Here is a 19125-nt window from a genome sequence, read left to right on the forward strand (position 1 = left end):
CGACAGCAGTGCCCTCAGGAATAAGGTGGATACATATCGTGGATTTTGTCTGTTTAATGCATATAATGGATATTGTCCATTTTAAACATATAACAGAATTTGTCCTTTTTATAGATAGAGCATCATTTATACATTTTATACGTATACTGCATTTTGTCTGTTTTGTTCTTATAACAAAATTTGTCCATTTTATACATATAACAGATTTTGGCTATTTTAAACATAGAGCTGAGTTTGTCTGTTTTATAAAGATAGTGGATTTTGTCCATTTTATACATATTACGTATTTTGCCCGTTTTATACATATAATGGATATTGTCAGTTTTGAATATATAGCGGATTTAGTACTTTTTAAAGATTTTGTTCTTTTTATACATATAGCGGCTTTTGTCCATTTTATGCATATTCCACATTTTGTCTATTTTATACATATTGCGGATTTTGTCTGTTAGGGTTAAAGTTTATTCATATATATATATATATATATACACACACACACACACACAGATGACCACAGACATCCTGATGTCTTACTCTCTGGGTTTCTTCTTTCAGGGTGGAGTTCCAGAACAAGTTCTACTCCGGTCAGGGCTTCAAGTTTGTCCCCTTCTCCTTCGAGAGTATCCTGGAGGGACATTGTGATGAGTGACAGGTCCTCTGCCACCCACCCTCCTCTGTGTGAGCTCGCTGCCCTCTGTCCCCCTCTACTGGTGATCTGTAAAACATTTCTGTGAGTGATCTGACATACAGCTGAACCTGGACCAGGCTTTCACAACTTCTTCAATTTAATGACATCTTCAATTTAAAGACATCTTCAATAAATTGACTTCTTCAATATAACGTCTTCTTCATTATAAAAAGTTCTTCAATTTAATGACTTCTTCAATATAACGACTTCTACAATTTAGCGACTTCTTCAATTTAATGACATCTTCAATTTAACAACTTCTTCAAGATGTTCCTTTATTTTTCCCATTAAAGGTAAATATGAACCACTGACAGAACTGACTCAAGGGATCAGATTATCTGAGTGTTCCTGAATCTGGCGTGGCTAAAACCTGTGTCTACTTGTGGTGGTGTCAGTTCACTGATCGACCTACTCCTGAACAGTCTGAGATGAAGTCTGCCGTTTCCAGACATTCCGGCTGGATGTCTTAATTTTGTGGATTCCTGTGAAATGCTTCCTGTTTGCAACCTTTGATGTATTTGTGCTCACTTTGATTTTGTTGATTCCTGTGAAACACTTCCTGTTTGCAGCCTTTGATATATTTGTGCGCTTTGGTTGGTGTTTGATGTGAAACCTGATAATGCGTGTCTCTTCGTGATTATCTGTGATTGACTAAAGACTGAAGCCTCTGAGGTCTGTCTCATTTATCAGAAATCCTTCTTTTTTTCAATATTTTATTTTAGTATTTTCACATTTTAAGCAACACCAACAAACAAGGCTCAGATACATAAACTACCAGGTTTTTACAAAATAAAACAGCGCAAAGAGCAGCAGAAAAAAAGTCACTAGTGCAGGAGTGAACAGTCAAAACAATTTTACTCCCTCAAAATGAGTTAGGAATGGACCCCAGGTTCTGGAAAACATGTCCGTTGACCAGGTACAGAGTCTTATGGACATCATTTCAGCGACCCATAACTGAAATGAAGTAGGAGTAGGGAACTTCTATTGGCAACAATCAGTCCAAGTTCCAGTGGTTGCTGCATAAGAGTCTGTGTGTAGCCAAAGATGACCAGTCCAGGTTCGGGTTGAAGGGTTTTTTTGTATGCTTTGGGGAACCAATCAAATTTTTTTGACCAAAAGGCTGTGAGTGAAGAGCAGGACCAGAAAGCGTAAGACAATGTACCCTCTGACAACTTACATCTGTCACACACTGGGGAAACTGAGGGATAGATTCTGTGCAATCTGACTTTTGAATAGTGTAGGCAATGAACAATTTTGAACTGTATTAATTGATGTCTACTGTTCACAGAACAAGAATGAATGTTGGATAGACCACACTCCACATGGGCTCAGACAGTTCTATACCCAGTTCGTCTCTCCAAGTATCCCTAGTTTTCGCAGCGTGCGCAACAATACAGTCATCAAACAGGTGTACAATTTTTGTAAATAGGTGTTTGGAGTCACAAGGGCTATTAAAAATGTCAAAAATATTGTTTTCCATTGGAAGATTTTTAAAATTTCCTATTTTTGTTTGGATGTAGTGTCTGACCTGCAAATACCGGAATAAGTGTGAGGTAGGTAGGTTATACTTTTCTTTCAGTTGGTTGAATGATGCAAATTTACTATCAATATATTGGTCTTTAACTGATATCAAGCTCTTCTCTCTCCAGTCATGAAAAGATCTGTCATGCCAAGGAGGCATAAAACAATGATTTAAACATAAAGGCACTTGTAGTGATGTATTTGGTAATGCCAGAAAGCTCCTAATCTGGTTTAAAATTCTTACAGACTGCCTTAAAAGAAAACATAAATGCTTATGAGACCCAGAATTTTCAAACTTGGAAAATAGCATAGCTGGCAAAGTGGAATTATTCACACAGTTGGCCTCCATTTTGACCCACTATGGTGGTGTAGGAGTCTGAGTGTCCCATAAGCCCTGCTGTCAAAATATCAATGCCCTAACATTGGCAGCCCAGTAATAACGGTTAAATACCGGGAGACTTCTGTAAGTGCATTTTTGAGATACTTGCATTCTTTTTTTTCCCAAATGTAAGATAAAATAATTGAGTCCAAATCCTTAAAAAAGGCAGCAGTTAGATAAATTGGAAGATTGTGACATAGGTATAAAAACCTGGGAAGAGAAATCATTTTTATTGAATTTATGCGTCCAATCATTGATAAAGGTAACATTGGTTGGTAACATTTCCAACATTCAATATTCTGTTTTAGTCCTGATATAAATTCTATAAAATTCAATTTGAATATCATCTTTGGATCTTTTGGTATAGATCCAGGTAAGTAAAATGGTTATCAATTATTTTGAATGGAACACCTTGCAAAAAGCCTGGTGAGTAAACACTGGAGGGAGGCATAAACTCACTTTTGGACCAGTTAATTGTGTATCCTGATATTTTACCAAAGGATGTAATTAAGTTGAGCAGATTTGGAATAGATTCTTCCGAATTACGCAAATACAACATTATCAAATACAATGCAATCGCAAAGAGCGCCGGCAATAACGGACAACCCTGCTGTACTGAGTGCTGCAAGAGAAACAGGGCTGACAATCGCCATTTGTCAGAACAGAACACAACGGCTTTGCGTAGATCAGCTTCACCCAAGATATGAAGGTTTGACCAAACCCAAACCTGTCAAGATTTGGGTTTTGTTTGCTGTTTGTTTTCAATCTGCACCTCATCACCTGGGCGTTTTTACAACCCCTGGCAAAAATTATGGAATCACCGGCCTCGGAGGATGTTCATTCAGTTGATTAATTTTGTAGAAAAAAAAGCAGATCACAGACATGACACAAAACTAAAGTCATTTCAAATGGTAACTTTCTGGTTTTAAGAAACACTATAAGAAATCAAGAAAACGATTGTGGCAGTCAGTAACGGTTGCTTTTTTAGACCAAGCAGAGGAAAAAAATATGGAATCACTCAATCCTGAGGAAAAAATTATGGAATCACCCTGTAAATTTTCATTCCCCAAACTAACACCTCCATCAAATCAGATCTGCTCGTTGACATTGACCCTATGTGTCTTTTTGCAAGGAATGTTTTCACAGTTTTTGCTCTATGGCAAGATGAATTATCATCTTGAAAAATGATTTCATCATCCCCAAACATCCTTTCAACTGTCCAAAATATCAACCTAAACTTGTGCATTTATTGATGATGTAATGACAGCCATCTCCCCAGTGCCTTTACCTGACATGCAGCCCCATATCATCAATGACTGTGGAAATTTACATGTTCTCTTCAGGCAGTCATCTTTATAAATCTCATTGGAAAGGCACCAAGCAAAAGTTCCAGCATCATCACCTTGCCCAATGCAGATTTGAGATTCATCACTGAATATGACTTTCATCCAGTCATCCACAGTCCACGATTGCTTTTCCTTAGCCCATTGTAACCTTGTTTTTTTCTGTTTAGGTGTTAATGATGGCTTTCGTTTAGCTTTTCTGTATGTAAATCCCATTTCCTTTAGGTGGTTTCTTACAGTTCGGTCACAGACGTTGACTCCAGTTTCCTCCCATTCGTTCCTCATTTGTTTTGTTGTACATTTTTCGATTTTTGAGACATATTGCTTTAAGTTTTCTGTCTTGACGCTTTGATGTCTTCCTTGGTCTGCCAGTATGTTTGCTTTAACAACCTTCCCATGTTGTTTGTATTTGGTCCAGAGTTTAGACACAGCTGACTGTGAACAACCAACAGCTTTTGCAACATTGCGTGATGATTTACCCTCTTTTAAGAGTTTGATAATCCTCTCCTTTGTTTCAATTGACATCTCTCGTGTTGGAGCCATGATTCATGTCAGTCCACTTGGTGCAACAGCTCTCCAAGGTGTGATCACTCCTTTTTAGATGCAAACTAACGAGCAGATCTGATTTGATGGATGTGTTAGTTTTGGGGATGAAAATTTACAGGGTGATTCCATAATTTTTTCCTCAGAATTGAGTGATTCCATATTTTTTTCCTCTGCTTGATCTAAAAAAGTAACTGTTACTGACTGCCACAATCTTATTTTCTTGATTTCTTATAGTGTTTCTTATTGCCAGAAAGTTGCCATTTGAAATTACTTTAGTTTTGTGTCATGTCTGTGATCTGCTTTTTTTCTACAAAATTAAACAACTGAATGAACATCCTCTGAGGCCGGTGATTCCATAATTTTTGCCAGGGGTTGTAGGCTCCTCATTTTGCCTTGTTCCCTCGCCAGATTGATGCGCCTAGTGCCTTCTCTCCAGCTCTGTTTGTGTATTCTCGACCTGCTTGCCTCACGTGTGTTACGACTACCTGCCTATATCCTCGACCATGCCTTTGCCTGATGTTTTTGGTATTGTTACTCTTGTTGGACTGTCTTACTGTGTACCAGACCCTGTTTACTGTTACAGTAAACTGCTTTTACTTATAGAGCTTGTTGTCAGAGTCCTGCATTTGCGTCCAGCCTAACCTGTCACCCAGACCTGATAAAACCTGCGCAATGACTCAAACATGTAGGGCCACTCGACCTGGTCATAAGCTTTATGTGCATCAAGGGATAGAATGGAAACTCCTGGAATGTTACTATAATCAGAATAAATAGTTTGAGTAACCGTCTGACATTAGAAAAAGAGAATCTGCCTGGAAGGAACCCCGTCTGATCCGGATGCATGATTGAAGTCAAATGCTTATTCAGTCTGATTGCCAAAATTTTGCTTATTATATTGCGATCAAAATTTTGTAATGCAATTGGCCTGAAGCTTGCAGGATCAGTTTCATCTCTGCCCTTTATTAAAATAAGAGATATGTTGGCTTCATACAGAGTTTTTGGTAAGTCTTCCTTATGTTTAGAGTTGCATATCATCCTGAGTAAAAGTGGTGCAAGGATATCACAAAATCTCTTAGAAAATTCTGAACTGAAGCCATCAGGCCCAGTTGCTTTGCCTGACGGAAATGACTTTATAGCAGTGATGACCTCTTGCAGAGTCAATCAATCAATTAAATCAATTTTATTTATATAGTGCCAAATCACAACAAACAGTTGCCCCAAGGCGCTTTATATTGTAAGGCAAGGCCATACAATAATTACGTAAAAACTCCAACGGTCAAAACGACCCCCTGTGAGCAAGCACTTGGCGACAGTGGGAAGGAAAAACTCCCTTTTAACAGGAAGAAACCTCCAGCAGAACCAGGCTCAGGGAGGGGCAGTCTTCTGCTGGGACTGGTTGGGGCTGAGGGAGAGAACCAGGAAAAAGACATGCTGTGGAGGGGAGCAGAGATCAATCACTAATGATTAAATGCAGAGTGGTGCATACAGAGCAAAAAGAAAAAAAAACACTCAGTGCATCATGGGAACCCCCCAGCAGTGTAGGTCTATAGCAGCATAACTAAGGGATGGTTCAGGGTCACCTGATCCAGCCCTAACTATAAGCTTTAGCAAAAAGGAAGGTTTTAAGCCTAATCTTAAAAGTAGAGAGGGTGTCTGTCTCCCTGATCTGAATTGGGAGCTGGTTCCACAGGAGAGGAGCCTGAAAGCTGAAGGCTCTGCCTCCCATTCTACTCTTACAAACCCTAGGAACTACAAGTAAGCCTGCAGTCTGAGAGCGAAGCACTCTATTGGGGTGATATGGTACTATGAGGTCCCTAAGATAAGATGGGACCTGATTATTCAAAACCTTATAAGTAAGAAGAAGAATTTTAAATTCTATTCTAGAATTAACAGGAAGCCAATGAAGAGAGGCCAATATGGGTGAAATATGCTCTCTCCTTCTAGTCCCCATCAGTACTCTAGCTGCAGCATTTTGAATTAACTGAAGGCTTTTCAGGGAACTTTTAGGACAACCTGATAATAATGAATTACAATAGTCCAGCCTAGAGGAAATAAATGCATGAATTAGTTTTTCAGCATCACTCTGAGACAAGACCTTTCTAATTTTAGAGATATTGCGTAAATGCAAAAAAGTAGTCCTACATATTTGTTTAATATGCGCTTTGAATGACATATCAGCTTTAACAGCTTTTTAAGTAATGGTTTAATTACTGCCACCTTAAAAGCCTGTGGTACATAGCCAACTAATAAAGATAGATTGATCATATTTAAGATCGGAGCATTAAATAATGGTAGGGCTTCCTTGAGCAGACTGGTAGGAATGGGGTCTAATAGACATGTTGATGGTTTAGATGAAGTAACCATATGAAAATAACTCAGACAGAACAATCTGAGAGAAAGAGTCTAACCAAATACCGGCATCACTGAAAGCAGCCAAAGATAATGATACGTCTTTGGGATGGTTATGAGTAATTTTTTCTCTAATAGTTAAAATTTTATTAGCAAAGAAAGTCATGAAGTCATTACTAGTTAAAGTTAAAGGAATACTCGGCTCAATAGAGCTCTGACTCTTTGTCAGACTGGCTACAGTGCTGAAAAGAAACCTGGGGTTCTTATTTTCTTCAGTTAGTGATGAGTAGTAAGAGGTCCTAGCTTTACGGAGGGCTTTTTTATAGAGCAACAGACTCTTTTTCCAGGCTAAGTGAAGATCTTCTAAATTAGTGAGACGCCATTTCCTCTCCAACTTATGGGTTATCTGCTTTAAGCTGCGAGTTTGTGAGTTATACCACGGAGTCAGGCACTTCTGATTTAAAGCTCTCTTTTTCAGAGGAGCTACAGCATCCAAAGTTGTCTTCAATGAGGATGTAAAACTATTGACGAGATACTCTATCTCACTTACAGAGTTTAGGTAGCTACTCTGCACTGTGTTGGTATATGGCATTAGAGAACATAAAGAAGGAATCATATCCTTAAACCTAGTTACAGCGCTTTCTGAAAGACTTCTAGTGTAATGAAACTTATTCCCCACTGCTGGGTAGTCCATCAGAGTAAATGTAAATGTTATTAAGAAATGATCAGACAGAAGGGAGTTTTCAGGGAATACTGTTAAGTCTTCAATTTCCATACCATAACTCAGAACAAGATCTAAGATATGATTAAAGTGGTGGGTGGACTCATTTACATTTTGAGCAAAGCCAATTGAGTCTAATAATAGATTAAATGCAGTGTTGAGGCTGCCATTCTCAGCATCTGTGTGGATGTTAAAATCGCCCACTATAATTATCTTATCTGAGCTAAGCACTAAGTCAGACAAAAGGTCTGAAAATTCACAGAGAAACTCACAGTAACGACCAGGTGGACGATAGATAATAACAAATAAAACTGGTTTTTGGGACTTCCAATTTGGATGGACAAGACTAAGAGTCAAGCTTTCAAATGAATTAAAGCTCTGTCTGGGTTTTTGATTAATTAATAAGCTGGTATGGAAGATTGCTGCTAATCCTCCGCCTCGGCCTGTGCTATGAGCATTCTGGCAGTTAGTGTGACTCGGGGGAGTTGACTCATTTAAACTAACATATTCATCCTGCTGTAACCAGGTTTCTGTAAGGCAGAATAAATCAATATGTTGATCAATTATTATATCATTTACTAACAGGGACTTGGGACTTCCGGGATGGGCAGCGCCATGTGAAGACACGTTTTGTTGGGCTCCGCAGGCGAACTCCTTGTTTTCTGACTATTACGTTCCGAAACAACGCAACATAATTACACTTTAGTGCAGTGACGAATATTAGCCCGCTACCGGCTCACCTCTATGACGCCGCCAAAAAAGTCGCCTAACACCACCAGGAACGAGCAAGACACGAGAGCCGCAGCTAGTGCTAGCCCGGTCGATGCTAGCACAACTCATACAGAGCCACCGGCGACTTCTGAGTCTAACAAACAAGTTCTGGAAGCAATCCAAGCGCTGAAGCAACAATTGCTCGATAAGATAGAAGAAAAGCCAATGAGACTCAGACGGAAGTGCGCAACGCCATCGGGCGAATTAATCTGAGGCTAGACGAGGCCGAGAACCGCACAACACTGCTGGAACAAAATGTCGGGGCTCAGTCGGACTCTATTGCCACTTTGGAGAAAGACATCGCACAAGTGAAGAAGGAGCTCGCTGCGGTCAAATCCAAATGTGAGGACCTCTAGGCACGTTCACGTCGCTGCAATGTCCGGATCACTGGAGTAAGAGAGGGCAGAGAGGACGGACAGCCCCCCTCCAGGTACGTGGCGGACATGCTGAAAGCTGCGCTCGGTTTGGAGAAGCCTCCGTGCTTGGACAGAGCGCATCGGACCCTCCGCACAAAACCACAAGATGACCAGCCACCATGCGCTTTTGTTGTAAAGTGTCATTATTTTACTGAAAAAGAGGCACTTCTGAAGAAGGCAGCCGAGGCACGGGGGATAACAACCACCGAGGGAGACCGCATCCGCATCCTGCCTGATTATACGCAAGCTGTGAGTAAACAACGCGCTGAGTTCACGGAGGTGAGAAACATGCTCCGGGGCTGTGTCGGAGTCCGCTATGGGCTGAGATATCCGGCGACGCTGAGAGTCTCCACGACGGATGGGAAAGAACATACGTTTAAAGATCCCAAGCGTGCAAAGGACTTTATCCTGAGAGAAATAATGAAGGGATAAATACGGAGGACATTCTGCTCGTAATTTCCAAGCCAGTTACGCATGGAGCCATATTTGGTCCATCTGAACTGTCAGATGAAGACTTCTATTGGAACCAGGTGAAGCATTAAGGATGGTTTTTTACTATTTCTCTTACACTCGCTTCACTGGACTGCCTCAAGTTTAAGAGTGGACAGAAGGAACGCTTTGATGTTTTTCCTATTCTAAGTGAGTGTGTATATACATATGAGGGTGTGCAGGTGTGCGGGCACCTGTATATACAGACATATATTATCTTGTTTGCAATACATACCACAACGCGGGTTGCGTTATAATCAGCATGTTAATATTGCCGCCTGTGGGGGCCGCCATGGTAAGCACTGGAGACCAGGAAGCACACAAGTCCCCTTCTGGGACTGGGTTTTCTTTTTCCAATTTCTTCTTGTTTTTTGAGATGTTCAACTCCCTGTGTTCTGTGTTCTGCGTTCTGCTGTTGGCGAACGGTTAGGTGCTTTGTGTGTGTCTTTTTTTTTTTCTCTCACGTTTAAGGGCTGCTACTCTTTCATCAACTTTACTACCATCTCTCTTATATCTTATGAATGGCAGGTAGCCCCACTACACTGGTGAGCTGGAATGTTCGTGGCTTAAACAGTCCCATTAAGCGCAATAAAATATTTTCCCACTTAAAGAAATTACATAGCCAGATAGTTTATCTACAAGAAACCAAATTGGTCAATAAAGACCACTCAAGACTTCTCAGGGGCGGTTTTACACAGTGCTTTCATTCGGATTTCGAGAGTAAGAGTAGAGGAACAGCTATTTTAATTCACAGGGAGGTGCAATACATAGAGACTAGGAGAATAAGGGATAAGAATGGTCGCTTTGTCATTACCCAAGGGACTCTGTACAATAGGCCAGTCGTCCTTGCCAATGTTTACGGCCCTAACTGGGACAATGTAAACTTTTTTACAACTTTATTTTCTAATCTGCCTGACTTGGATTCCCATGACTTAATACTGGCGGGCGATTTGAACTGTGTCCTGAACCTGGCTCTGGACCGGTCTAGCACCAAAGTGTCAACGTTAAGTAAATCCGCCTTGTGTGTCAACAATTTCATCAAAGCTTATGGGTTGGTGGATCCATGGTGGCTTAAAAACCCGACGTCCAAACAATTTTCCTTTTTTTCGCCAGTACAACAAAGTTACTCGAGAATCGATTACTTTTTGATTGACCATAAGCTGCTGCCTCTAGCCACCCGTACAGATTATGACAGTTTAGTCATTTCAGACCACTCACCAGTAATTCTACAATTGAATTTTCCAGAAAATATCGCTCATCCCCCTCTGTGGCGGTTAAATATCAGGCATCTATCTGATGAAAGGTTTGTGGAATTTATCAATAGTCAAATTGACCTCTTCTTGGAACTGAATCTGACCCCCGGGATAAGCTATTCTACCATTTGGGAAGCTCTGAAAGCCTATCTGAGAGGGCAGGTGATATCTTATACAGCAGCAGAGAAAAAGAGGCGGATGAAGCGAGCGTCGGAAATTTTAGTGTACATAAAGGAACTGGATCGGCAGCACTCAGAATCACCCTCTGATGAATTACATCAGAAGAGAATCTTACTCCAGACCGAATATGACTCGATTACGAATGTCAAAGCAATTGATCTCCATCTGAGGTCTCGGCTCACCCACTATGAGCATGGCGATCATGCTAACAAGTTATTATCCCACCAAATTAAGCAAATAACCGCTGCAGGCTCTATTTCTGCAATAAAAAATGAACACGGACATGCATTAACAGACCAACAGGACATAATGAGTTCCAACTATTCTATGAGAAATTGTACGCTTCTGAAGCTGCCGACCCAACTCAAGTTGAAACTTTTTTGAGCACCCTACCCCTCCCCATCTTAGAAGACAATGACAAAAACGTGTTGGAATCTGACATCACTCAGTCAGAAATAAGTAATGCCATTACAAAAATTAAATACGGCAAGGCTCCTGGCCCAGATGGATATCCGGCTGAATTTTTTAAACTATTTGCAACCAAACTGGTCCCATTGCTATCGAAAGTTTTCAAAGAGGTTTATGACAGGAAGACTCTACCTGCAACAATGACACATGCCACAATCTCATTACTGCTTAAAAAAAGCAAAAGATCCATTGCTGTGTGATTCCTACCACCCAATTAGCCTCCTGAATTGCGATTATAAGATTCTAGCAAAAGTATTGGCAGGCAGACTTGACAAGGCTCTTCCAAAGTTGATACATCCAGACCAAACAGGGTTTATCTCAAGGAGACAGATATCTAGTAACTTACGTCGGGTATACAATGTGATCTATCAGCGTAACAATTTCGAACCTGAAGTAGTAATTTCCTTGGATGCGCAAAAAGCTTTTGATAGAGTGGAATATAACTTTTTGTTTGCAACACTGAAAAAATTTGGATTCGGTCCTGTCTTCTGCTCCTGGATTAGTATTTTGTATGCATCGCCACAAGCAGCAATACGCACAAACAAGGATCTGTCCAGTCTTTTCCCTCTATCTCGCGGGGCCAGACAAGGCTGCCCGCTTAGCCCCTTATTATTCAATATTGCTATTGAACCTTTGGCAGTACGTCTGAGAAACGATCCGCAGCTAGTTGGAGTACGAAGAGGAGGACAAACTCATAAACTATCTCTGTATGCTGATGACTTCCTCCTCTTTCTTTCAGATCCGTTCAGCACCATTCCCTGTGCTCTTAAAATCTTCAGTTCATTTGGTCAGGTGTCAGGTTATAAGTTGAATCTTTCTAAGAGCGTTCTCTTTACAATAAATAGGAGCGCGCAGCAGTTGGACTTCCGAACCTTCCCCTTTAAGGTGTGTAAAAACCACTTTAGCTACCTGGGGGTCAGCGTTACTTATAACTGCGAGTCGTTGTTCTCCAAGAACTTTACAGGCGCGCTGGATAAAGCTAAACAGGACATGGAGAACTGGTCCAAACTCCCGTTGTCGCTAGTCGGAAGGGTCAACTTAGTTAAAATGGTACTTATGCCCAGACTTCTCTATTTATTCCAGACTGTACCGGTATTCATTCCCAAATCCTATTTTAAAGATTTGAATAGTCACATGTCCAGGTTTCTCTGGAATAGAAACATACCTCGAATTAGGAGAGAGTTTCTAGAAAGATCGAGAGACGATGGTGGGCTTGCTTTACCAAATTTTCTTCACTACTATTGGGCCACGAACATTCAGAAACTGCTACTTTGGCTTGCAGATGCTTCGGACATGGAGGTTCCAGCCTGGGTCCCGATGGAGAAGCATTCTTGCAACCCAGCATCACTTGGCTCGTTATTGTGTAGCTCGCTACCTCTGAGAAACATCACTGGACAAACAATCTGATAGTCAAGGGCTCACTGAGAATCTGGTTTCAATTCCGTACTCACTTTGGATTTAAAGGCGCCATAGCTGCAACTCCCATTCAGTCTAATGTTAATTTCCCCCCCTCCTTGATCGACCCGTCTTTTCTATCATGGCACAGGAAGGGTCTGTCATGTGTAAAGAAGCTTTTCAAAGATGGTGAATTGGCCTCATTTGAGCAGTTGAAAAGGGACTTTGACTTATCACAATCAGACTTCTTTAGATATCTACAGATTCGCAGTTTTGTGAAAACAACTTTTTCCCTGACTCTTCCACAAAAGAACTGGCTGGACGAATACTTAGAGTTGGACCCATGGGATAAAGGTCTGGTGTCATCTTTGTATAGTAAAATTCAAGGTGCGTCATCCCCATCAACAGAGCACCTGAGGAATCAATGGGAGGAGGAATTAGGCGAACTATTCACTGATCGGGCCTGGCAATCGGCAATTACTAGAATTCACACCTCATCGATTTGTGTCAGACATAGTTTAATACAGTTCAAGATATTACACAGACTACACATATCTCCAAGTAAACTTTCCAGACTATACCCAGGTTCTGACTCATCCTGTGTAAGGTGTGGCTATGGCCCGGCAAGCCTCAGTCATATGTTTTGGTTGTGTCCTAAACTTTTTTCTGGCAAGAACTATTCGGAACATTCTCCTCCCTATGTAACAAGCCTGTCGGTCCAAACTGCATGGTGGCCCTGTTTGGCGTCACCCCACCGGATACAGCTGTGACAGCCCAGCAAGCCAACGCGATCGCCTTTATAACTCTGCTCGCAAGACGCCTGATCTTGCTCAACTGGAAAAAAGCAGCTCCGCCTTCTCATAAACTCCTGCTGGAAGATGTTATGTCCCACTTAAAACTGGAGTATTTAAGGCACACCATGAACGGCTCTCTACAGACTTATAATAAAATCTGGCAACCTTTTGTTAATCTTTTTATAAAAAAAAGTCCACCTTAGAGTCCAGCCCCGAACCTTACAATCTGTCTGGTTCTGATCTAATCACTATTGTGATGTTTCTTTGTTGTCTTGAACATTTGTGTTGCCATCATCATTTATCTATTTGTTTACCCTAATGTGGTGATTTTTTTTTTTTTTTTTTTTGCATACTTGAAAGCACCAATGCTTGTTCTACTGTTCTCTTGTTCTTCTGTTCCTGTATGCGGATTAAATTTTGAAATAACAATAAAAAGGATTTTATAATACTAACAGGGACTTAGAAGAGAGAGACCTAATGTTTAATAGACCACATTTAACTGTTTTAGTCTGTGGTGCAGTTGAAGGTGCTATATTATTTTTTCTTTTTGAATTTTTATGCTTAAATAGATTTTTGCTGGTTATTGGTGGTCTGGGAGCAGGCACCGTCTCTACTGGGATGGGGTAATGAGGGGATGGCAGGGGGAGAGAAGCTGCAGAGAGGTGTGCAAGACTACAACTCTGCTTCCTGGTCCCAACCCTGGTTAGTCACGGTTTGGAGGATTTAAGAAAATTGGCCAGATTTCTAGAAATGAGAGCTGCTCCATCCAAAGTGGGATGGATGCCGTCTCTCCTAACAAGACCAGGTTTTCCCCAGAAGCTTTGCCAATTATCTATGAAGCCCACCTCATTTTTTGGACACCACTCAGACAGCCAGCAATTCAAGGAGAACATGCGGCTAAACATGTCACTCCCGGTCCGATTGGGGAGGGGCCCAGAGAAAACTACAGAGTCTGACATTGTTTTTGCAAAGTTACACACCGATTCAATGTTAATTTTAGTGACCTCCGATTGGCGTAACCGGGTGTCATTACTGCCGACATGAATTACAATCTTACCAAATTTACGCTTAGCCTTAGCCAGCAGTTTCAAATTTCCTTCAATGTCGCCTGCTCTGGCCCCCGGAAGACAATTGACTATGGTTGCTGGTGTCACTAACTTCACATTTCTCAAAACAGAGCCGCCAATAACCAGAGTTTGATCCTCGGTGGGTGTGTCGCTGAGTGGGGAAAAACGGTTGGTGGTGTACAGGGGGCTTCTGTTTAGAACTATGCTTCCTCCTCACAGTCAACCAGTTGGCCTGCTTTCCCGGCTGCTCGGGATCTGCCAGAGGGAAACTAACGGCGGCTAAGCTGCCTTGGTCCGCACCGACTACAGGGGCCTGGCTAGCTGTAGAATTTTCCAAGGTGCGGAGCTGAGTCTCCAATTCGCCCAGCCTGGCCTCCAAAGCTACGAATAAGCTACACTTATTACAAGTACCATTACTGCTAAAGGAGGCCGAGGAATAACTAAACATTTCACACCCAGAGCAGAAAAGTGCGGGAGAGACAGGAGAAGCCGCCATGCTAAACCGGCTAAGAGCTAGTAGCTGCGCTAAGCTAGCGGATTCCTAAAAACACACAAAGTGAATAATGTGTAAATAATTTAGAGGTGATTCAGCAGAGGGAATGCTTTAGTTAAGGCACGTGAAGATTACACTGTGAAACAAATCGTTATATAGGTAACTAGATCAATCTAACTGCACAGATTAAACAGCTAACAGATACAGCAAAACACCGCTGTGCTCCGGAACAGGAAGTGATACAATACCGCAGTGAGAGCCAACCACCAGTAGAGGCAAGCAAGAGCTGTCAAAAGCTCCTAGTAAAACAGTAAAGTCAGAATCAAGGTATTTCTTAGCATCCTCACTCAACTTGGGCAACAAAAGGGAGTTAAAGAAATCATCAAGATTGGATTGCAAAACAACATGTTTAGATGAGTAAAGATTACAATAAAACTCAGCAAATCGATGGTTTTGTCAGTAGGATTGATTAACATTATAGCTGTATTTGATTTAATGCTGTGAATCGCTCTGGAGGCCTGTGCACTCTTAAGTTGCTGTGCTAGTAATTTACCAGGCTTATCTCCAAGCTCAGAATGTTTCTGCTTTAATTTTAAAAGTACATTTTTTTACTTGACCACTCATAATCCCATTATATTCATATTTAAGATTAAGTATCTCTTTATAGTCATCAGGTGATTTAGAATTTTGATATGTTCTTTCCAAAACAGGAAGAGCACTGTTAATTTCAACTAATCACTTGTCTTTTTTTTAAGAGCTGAAGTGTAGGAGATTATATCGCCCCGTATTACGACTTTTAATGTCTCCCATAGAGTAGATTCTGACACTTCACCATTATCATTTAGTTCTATAAAGTCCTTCAACTTACAGGTTATGTGTTTGACAAAATTGTCATCACAAAGTAGATTTGGATTGAAACGCCAAGAATATGCCTGCCTTGGGAGGGAAAGATTCAATGCCAAGATGGCACCGTTGTGTCCGGCTGCTTATCTGCTGCTCTCCAGTCTGTTATTTTATTGTTTTTAACTTATGCTGTTTTTGAATCAGAGTCACTGCGGGTGTATGATCGCCAAACGCTGCTGAATCTCCAGCCCCCCAGTTTGGGGTGTGATGCGGTTATCGGAGGGTGGACAGAACTTTCTGCCCCCATTTTTATCGGAGGTGCCGGCTTTTCTGTGCCATGCTCCTGTGCTGCCTTTCGGCTGAAAGCGCAGTTGTCACTGCAGGAGACGAAGTGGCCGTCTGGTGAAGCTGAAGCACTGTTTGGCCTGCGGTCTGGCATCTGGACGAGCTGTGCACAGAATTCTGGTAGGATCTGTCCTGCCCTGGCGCCTTGTGGATCCGGTTAAAGCCTGCGTGGTGCCATTGGTCGGCTCTGAGGACTGTCGGCCCGGCCGTCCACATCTTTGCCGGATTGATGTGCGCCAATGGCGCTCTCAGAACCTGGGCTTGCTTTACCGGTTCGTGAACAGTCAGACTGTCATCCCCACTGAGGTCCTTAGCCTGGGTCTCATTAATATCAGATCATTGTCCTTGAAATCTTTGTTGATTAATGATCTAATTATTGATCGTCATTTAGATATGATTGGCTTATGTGAAACCTGGCTCAAACCCACAACTCTCCTTCCTCTGAATGAGGCCTGTCCACCGGCGTACACATTTAGTCATGTGTCTCGTGGTGTGAAGCAAGACAGGGGTGTTGCTTTTATTTATAAATCTAGGTTTTCTTTATTAGGTGTTGGGGGCCACAAATATAATTTGTTTGAGCATCTGACTCTCCGTTATGCCCACGATGCTAAGTACTGTCAGGGTCATAAAACTAGAGCTCAGCTATGTTATTTTGTCACTGTTTTTAGGCCCCCTGGTCCATACTCTGATTTCTTAGATGAATTTGGTGTGTTCATCTTTAGTTTGTCAACTAGTGCAGATAACATTTTGATTATTGGTGACTTTAACATTCATATAAATAAGCCCTCTGATCCCCTTAAGCAAATCATTTATGCAAATTGTGGATGCATTAGGATTCCAGCAATGCATTCAGGACCCGACACATATTAGTGGAAATACCATGGATCTGGTTCTTGCATGTGGGTTTGCTGTCACGAATATTGACATCTTGCCTCTCGCATCTATAGTCTCAAGTATGACTGAACTTGAGACTAGACTACCTAATATTTTAGCTTTGAGTTTGGAGAATGCTAAATAGTAGACAGCCTTGCGGATAGTTTAAATTTAGCACTTAAAACTACACTTGATAAGATTGTGCCTCCTCTTTTGGGGCCACGCCCTTCCAAGGCACAGTCACCTTGGTTCAATGGTTACTTGCGCAACCTCAGGCAGAAGGCTAGAGATTTGGAATGGAAATGGCATAGTTCCAAATTAGAGGTGTTCTGCCTTGTGTGGCGGGATGCTATTTTAGATTATAAGCATGCACTACTGGCCACAAAGCGGGCCTATTACTCTGATTTGATCAGTAAAAGCAAACATATCTCAAAGTTCTTGTTTGACACGGTAGCATTTCTTATTCACGGACAGCCACCTGTTAGTCGTTCAGCACAGGATTTCTTGGCCTCGGCCCAGCCATTAAAACCTGCTATGGAGGTGGGTGCTACCACTGAGGTGTTACCTAGATTTACAGAATTTACTAGTATTTCATGAGGCGTGCTGACGAAACTCGTGGCATCTACAAAAATCACAACCTGTTTATAATATTCCATACCAACAAAACTGTTTAAGGACCTGTGGTCCACTCTTGGGCCAACTGTGCTGGAAATTATCAATCTGTCGTTAACCTCTGGATCTGTTCCGAAATGTTTTAAATCTGCAGTGATTAAAGCATTACTTAAGAAATCTAATCTCAACCCTAGTGTATTGAAAAATTACAGGCTAATATCAAATCTATCATTCTGTTCCAAAATTTTAGAAAAGGTGGTTTCACGGCAGCTCATAAACCACCTCACTGAGAATGATCTTTTTGAGCCGCTGGAGTCTGCTTTTAGGAAATATCACTTCACAGAGACAGCGCTCACTAAAGTAGTGAATACTCTTCTGTGAGCAATGAACTCAGACACCACTGCGGTTTTGGTGTCGTTAGATCTCAGTGCTGCATTTGAATCCGTGGATCATCATATTTTGCTCGAATCTTTTTTGGGATTACTGGAATTGCCCTTACGTGGTTGACATCATATCTGTCCAGTCGTTCTCAATGTGTCTAATAACACTACTGTTGGAGTGATTCTGTGGATACACTGTTTTATTTGATCATGCATGTTTTGTGTTCTCTCTGCTCTGATAAAGTGTATTGTAGTGATGTGATGGGTGAAGGTTACTTAAGATATGTGACATGACGTGTTTCTGCAAGTTGTGGTATTTCTGTGTGTACGCTAAGCTCTTTTTCAGGACATGTGAAGATGACTCAGGCAGGATGCAGCCGTAAGCGGAGCAGTGAGATAAAGAATAGAGAATTGAATATTCCAACCATAGTGTGATTATGATACATTAGTCCTTGTGTCAGAAGAAGTGTGATTAATCGTTAGATGTCTTAAACACATCTTAATCGAGCCCAAGATTAAAAAGGTTCTGAACGTCCTGAATGTATTGTGCAATCAGCGGTTCTGCGGCAACAGCTCACGCGCTATCACTCTTCCCCTCAGGAGCTGTACCGCCCATGTATGTAGGGAAGTCCTAAATAAAAAGAGCGGGAGCGCAGGCCAGACTTTAGTGTAGCTTTGGTGTACAGCCTGACTGCACTCCTCGCGAGCTTAAATTGAATTCTATCTCTCACTTGTTTTATTGCCTGGTTGTCTCTTCCTCTTATCAAAGATACAGTATTCTAAACCCCGACAAAGACTGGGGGCTCGTCCAGGATCCCAACAGACCTGACGGTTCCAGCGAGCGTGATCGACACCAGAGAAATCCTTGGCCAAGGTAACTCAGACCCTTTGACGGGACTGGCTCAATCCGTTGGCTGGGATCTGAAAGGTTGACGGGATCACCGAGAGGGAAAGAGACAGACAGGAGTGTGAGTATAGAATTTGATTCTGATAAAATTGTTGTTGTGAATGGTGGCAGTAGGCTGCGTAAAATAGAAATGTTGAAATAGTGAAATAGTGACAGAAAGTCACAGTTAAACAGGGAAATAAGTGCACAGTGAAAAGGCAGTTAAACCTCGCAGAGATGGTGGAGTCCCCTAATGCAGGACATTAGTTAAATTCCACGGGAGGGCGAGCTCCCCTGGCCTAAGAATATGCGA

At 41.6% G+C, this 19125-nt stretch overlaps 1 protein-coding gene across 1 annotated transcript in view; it reads left to right on the forward strand.

The window, feature by feature from the left end:
- The window catches only part of LOC117531557 (V-type proton ATPase 116 kDa subunit a-like), a 140074-nt gene extending 139371 nt beyond the window's left edge, over positions 1 to 703 (forward strand). Inside the window, 1 exon segment of the mRNA XM_034194678.1 lies at positions 556 to 703. Coding sequence (XP_034050569.1) covers positions 556 to 649 — 94 coding nt within the window. The 3' untranslated portion in view covers positions 650 to 703.
- Positions 704 to 19125: the final 18422 nt, after the last annotated feature.

The sequence above is a fragment of the Thalassophryne amazonica genome, chromosome 18 (assembly GCF_902500255.1).
Source record: "Thalassophryne amazonica chromosome 18, fThaAma1.1, whole genome shotgun sequence".
Lineage (NCBI taxonomy): Eukaryota > Metazoa > Chordata > Actinopteri > Batrachoidiformes > Batrachoididae > Thalassophryne > Thalassophryne amazonica.